The sequence below is a fragment of the Lipotes vexillifer genome, unplaced genomic scaffold (assembly GCF_000442215.2).
Source record: "Lipotes vexillifer unplaced genomic scaffold, Lipotes_vexillifer_v1.1 scaffold231, whole genome shotgun sequence".
Taxonomy (NCBI): Eukaryota; Metazoa; Chordata; class Mammalia; order Artiodactyla; family Lipotidae; genus Lipotes; species Lipotes vexillifer.
The window spans coordinates 734174-740173 of NW_006791822.1; the positions used below are offsets into that span (position 1 = coordinate 734174).

Consider the following 6000-nt stretch of genomic DNA (forward strand, 5'->3'; position numbering starts at 1 on the left):
TTGTGTATATAAATTTGTCTTGATATTTATTCATTGGGTATGATTGGAATGTGATTATGTGACTTTTATTTTAAAATTATAATCTCTAAAACTTCCAGATATTACATTCTTTGTAACTATTTAAAGTGGTGATGAAAATCTGAAAGTCAGTTTAAAAATGTACACAGGGATGGATGCAGTTTTGTTTGTTTGTTTTTTCAGAATTAACTTTAGCGAGAACATGAACAAAAAAGTTTGAAGAATTCTAGTGTATATGAAATCCACTGGGACACTTGTTAAAAATGCACTTGGGGAATTCCCTGGTGGTCCAGTGGTTAGGACTCTCCACTTCCCTTGCAGTGGGCACGGGTTCCATCCCTGATCGGGGAGCTAAGATTCCTGCAAGATGTGCAGTGCGGCCAAAAAAAAAAAGAAAAAAAAATGCACCTATGAACCTAACTTCATGCGAATGTATAATCAAACCTTTGTCACTTGAATCTCTCAGGTAATTAGCTCAGGAACAGCTAAGATAGCCTGATTTGCAGAATAGCTCAGAGGTTTGCCTCTTACAGGGAGGATGAAGAGAACTAGCATTTTTAATGCTGGTGTCCATTCCCTGTACCTTCCCCTTTAGGACAATGGTTCTAGGCCTTGCCTGATAATAATTACCTGGCAGAGCTACTGGTCAAACTCATTAATGGGTTGCCAACACATTTTTTTTAAAATGAAAGAGAATAGATTAGAATATATCAGAGTGCAACACAAACCTTTTAAGTTATATCTGTTGTTGTGTATGTTCATATGTGAATTATACCGGATTGCAATATGAAACTTATTGCTTGCTTTCCAAACAGCTTGAAAGCCACTGACCTAGAGTGCTTGTTAAAAATACAGATTCCTAGTTGACTCACCCAAATGATTATTGTCAGACAAGTTTGGGAAGTATTGCTTAAAAGAGATATAAACCCTGAAGCATCTGAAAAACTTGGTTTCTCTCCATAGTAGCAAATTGTCTAAAGGTTCCATGTAAGCTAGTGTCTTCTTTATTCTTCTAAAATCTATTTGGAAAAAACACATGAGAGGTGGTCTGTGGAATTCAGGTAATAAACTAAATGTATTGAGAGTTTTGCTTATGTAATTTTTTTTTTTTTTTTTTTTTGACCACGTGGCTTGTAGGATCCTAGTTTCCTGACAAGGGATGGAACCCAGGCCCCCTGCAGTGGAAGCATGGAGTCCTAACTACAGCACTGCCAGGGAATTCCCGCATATATCATTTTTTAAAAAAAACTTATTTCTTTATATAAATAAATGATTTTGCTTGTTAGATGACTACTGTAGCTGAGTGGTACACACAAATATATGAATCAATTTCAATCTTCTTTCCTCAAATTAAAAAGCACTGGAATTTTCAGCCATTTGTGCAGGATTTTCACCTTTCCAATCTCAGTGTCTACATATAATAAGTATTCAATAAATATATGTTGAATGTTGGGAGACAGGAAAATAAGTTTTGTGGCTTATTATTTCACATATCTGTGAAATTTTATTAATGATGTGCTTGATCTTAAATTTATTTTAGACGTTGTCTGAGAGTGTCACATCTATCCAGGGTGGCTGTGTAGGGGAAAGATGGCTATGATGAAATCGTGGTATCCACATATTCAGGGGAAAGGTAAGGTAATAGCTAGTTGAAGAAAGAATCAATAATAAAAAATATAAATTGCTTTTGATGATTACTTTTTAAAATGTTTATTAGTAAGTCACTCTTACCTACAGCATTAAAAGCTCTAATGGTTAAAAAATAAGAAAGGAAGGAGTAGGTATATTGATTTATAAAGCAGTTAATATTTGAATAATACTTTTTTAAAGTACTTAGTATATCTCTAGCATCTTTGAAAATTAAATGATATCCTTTGATTTAAAAAGAATATTTACTGAAATTTAGTTTGTTTTGTTACTGTGTACATTTCTTATAAAACTTGCTTGCTTTTGAGTAGGTCATTTTTGTATTCTCACAATAGTTATATGAGAGTTTAACTTTCCATGAAAATAATTTTTGAAAGACAAATTTTATTCATCAGCTATTTTTTGCATTTGCCTAGAATGTGTTGACTTATTCCATACTTGAAAACTAAAACTTTAAATTAAGAAGTGACAGATTTCCTTAATGGTAGTATTACAGTATTTCAGGCAAAACAAAAATGGTATCCAAAGTAATTTCTTTATGGTTTGAATATCTTCTAGCTTGATTTCTTCTGCGTTTTGTTTTGTCTTGTTTTTTGAAAAGGAATAAGTCCAAGACTAAGTGAGGTTGATGTTGGTGGACACACAGGCATGTATCTTGGGTTTCTTTTAACACTAGCAGCACTTAATGGTGCACGATTGTAATTCATCTCTGCAGGCTGGGTTACAGGTCTGACAACAGAGCCTATTCATAAGGAAAGTGGACCAGGAGAAGAACTAAAAATTAATCAGGAGATGCAGAATAAAATTTCTTCTTTACGGTAATTTTGGATTTTTGTTTGCTTCTTTTTTTTTTTCATTTCATAAAGTGTGTGATGTTTTTTTCTTATTTATAAATGCAGTATATTTTATTGGAAGGAATTATACATTTAATTAGTTTATCACCTTTTAAAATAAAAGCTTATCAGTTTGAGAAAATTAGCAGTAAGTGCTGATTAATATTTTGGAGTTAGAAATACACTTTTTATATGTTTTATTCTATGTTGATTTTTTTTCTTAGCTCAAGAATTGTATTTTTTCATTCGTTTATTATAAACAGTTACAGTGGTTTTTTTTGCTTGTTTGTTTGTTTTCATAGACATTAGAAAGAAACCAACACAGATGACTCTATTCCTCATTACTTCTAATGTTTACTGCTCTTGTGGACCCTTCTGAGTCTGTAACTTTGGCTTATAAGTTTTCTTACTGGAAATGAGTAATGTTGACTCTCTTAGACACAGGGATTGCTTTCATGACCTGTTCAATTTGATAAGTCCTGTGAAAATGGCCTCAAGGAAAATTGCTGCATACAATGAAGAAGTGGGAGTCACTGAAACTTTTAGTGACTATTCATTCTCCTTACCCTAGCCCTTCAGCCCTCAGCCCTCAGGAGTGAGGGCTGATCCTTTTTTGGTGGTAGTTGATGGCTACAGAAGTTTTTGAGGCAACCAAATGCCACAGTACTAGTTCACTAAAGCCACACCACCAGTTCACCACAAACGAGTTCACCAAAGTCACCAAGAGAGAAAGCTCTAATGTTCATGCAGCAAGGACACCAAGGAGAGTTAATGAACTACTATCTCATGTCCTCAGTACAATACCTCATATTTATAACCAAGTCAGCTCCCTCCTGATTCCACTGGAATGTACGTTCCCGAGAAGCTTATGTCTATTTTGTTGATTCAGCACCCTGATCCTAAGTACATAGAGTCACTTAGTGAATATTTCTTGGGTGAATGAATCTTTTCTTTTGTTTAGTGCACAAATCCCTTCCAAGCGCCTTCCCAGACTTTTCCCCCTAAATTGGGGCTAGTAGCTAAACCTCATGTTGTTCTACCCTAGTTACTATTTACTTCATTTCCTTTCCCTTTAACTGGAGCAGCTCTAAGCAATGCCTGCACAGTTCAATCTCCAACACTTGGTAGAACTTCAGCTGTACCTCTGGCTCATGATTATCCTTGTGGTCTCCAAAATATTCATACTCAGCAGCCTTCTTATTTTGTCTATTGCCCCTAATGTCTTACTGAAAGGTACATGTTTACTGATTTCACATGTTCTGTTTCTTCTTATTAAATCTAATATGTTCCTCTACCCCAGAACAATCAGTTTCTTTTTTGATTAGTGCTATATGTGACTGTAACCAGATTCATGTATTAGGATTGATTATTTGCAGCCTGCCTTGATTCTTACAATGCCTTATTAATATTGCTGGTGTGGAGCTGAGTAGATGTTTTAATTTTTAGATCAGAGATAAGTAATGTGGAACCATTAGGTCAGTCATAGAAGTAAAAATTTTGTTCCTATTAGTGTTATAGTTCTAACTCAACCAATAAAAATGGATTTTGCAGCAGTAAATGTCTCAGGCTTTTGGAAATATTCTAAGGATCTCAAATGTTTATACTTATAGGTGACAAATTTGTATATATTTTCCTCTAGGAGTGAGTTGGAACATCTGCAATATAAGGTACTACAGGAAAGAGAGAAATATCAACAGTCTTCTCAATCAAGCAAAGCAAAATCAGCAGTACCTTCATTTAGTGTAAATGACAAGTTTACATTAAATAAAGATGATGCCAGCTACAGCCTTATCTTAGAGGTTCAGACGGCGATAGACAATGTCTTAATACAGGTAAGCAAAATGTCTAATTTCTTTGTTTTATGGCTGGATCTATTTTGCAAACAAGTCATATGCACTGATTATTATTGAACACTTTTAAACAGTGATTTTAAATGTTTATCTTAACCTTCCATTAGCTAATCAGTTGGCTCATAGATTATTTAAATTATGTCTTTATTTTTTATTTATCCCATACATATTAAACAAAAGACCAATGGACTTAAGTTTCAGGAAGACCTAGAAAGGACATTAAAGATTAGTTCTCTGGTTAGCCTTTAGGAGAATCTTAACAGAGATGTGACTTAGAAAACTCCAGTATTTTATATCCTTATTAGAACCTTTTTTAAGCTCCAACTACTGAAATAATACAGCCTGCTCATTAACCATCAGTTTCTAGGTAGATAATCTCAAAAGGTGAAACTTAGGGATAATAATGTATAACTCCATTTATCAATGTATTTAATTCTTTTTTCTTTTTTTGTTATTAGCTTTTTTTTAAATTTTTTTTTTTTTTTTTTTTTTTTTGCTGTATGCGGGCCTCTCACTGCTGTGGCCTCTCCCGTTGCGGAGCACAGACTCCGGACGCGCAGGCTCAGCGGCCATGGCTCACGGGCCCAGCCGCTCCGCGGCATGTGGGATCCTCCCAGACCGGGGCACGAACCCGTGTCCCCTGCATCGGCAGGCGGACTCTCAACCACTGCGCCACCAGGGAAGCCCTAAATTTTTATTTTACATTGGAGTATGGGTGCTTAACAATTATTTTTTCTTTACACTGGAAGATATTCAGGGAGTGGAAAAGGATGATGGTAGGATGAATGGAAAATAAGCAAGATGGAAAACCCATCAGAAAATGAGAAAAGAATAAAGAGGAAGAAAACAAAGTTTAAAAAGATGTGGGGGAGAGATCAGATTATTAATTAAAACTTAGAGGCAGAAATGTCTCTCAGGTAATGCTAGCTCAAGGGCTACTGCATTGAACAACTCCAGAAGCACCATTCACACAGAACACAGTGCAACAGCATTGTCCTAAAAGCTACCTCTCTGGAGGAGACCAAAAATTATCCCCTTTCTGTGTTACAGGTGAAGTAAGAAATGATAAAAATGAACTGATATAGTAAGAATGGTCATATGATTATTTGCAGCCCATGGTAACATTTTTAGCACTGCCAAAAAAGGGTAGGGAGAGTATACTTTAAAGAGAGTGATGAGAGATGAAATTCTGTGATCTGATTAATCCAAATTAGAAAAAAATAAGTCATTGTAATATAACTCTTATTCTTTATTATATTTATTTTCTAGAAGTGCATATTATCAAATACAAGTTCAGAGAGTTCATACTGTCAAATTTAGAGACAGACGTAAACTAGAGCTAAGGAGAACCCTTAGAGAAAATATGTGTTGTGAGAAGTTTTAGTTTTTCATCTAAACCTTTTTTTTTTTTTTTAAATATTGACTGTAGAGTGATGTTCCAATAGATTTACTAGATGTGGATAAAAATTCTGCTGTTGTCAGCTTTAGCAGCTGTGATTCTGAGGTGAGTAAAAATATAAAAAATTCTTCAAATGCTTTCATTTCCATTATGCCATTTTGTATAAAGCCTGTAAATGCTACTAGTGTTTGATGTTTCTTCTGTATTTCCTTTCATAACCCTTCCCTTAAAATCTGCTTCTACTCTCTTTCCC

At 34.7% G+C, this 6000-nt stretch overlaps 1 protein-coding gene across 1 annotated transcript in view; it reads left to right on the forward strand.

The window, feature by feature from the left end:
- BBS7 (Bardet-Biedl syndrome 7) overlaps positions 1-6000 on the forward strand; it is a 46258-nt gene that overhangs the window by 21321 nt on the left and 18937 nt on the right. The window contains 5 exon segments of the mRNA XM_007464838.1: positions 1559-1600; positions 1602-1656; positions 2381-2483; positions 4138-4330; positions 5778-5852. Coding sequence (XP_007464900.1) covers positions 1559-1600; positions 1602-1656; positions 2381-2483; positions 4138-4330; positions 5778-5852 — 468 coding nt within the window.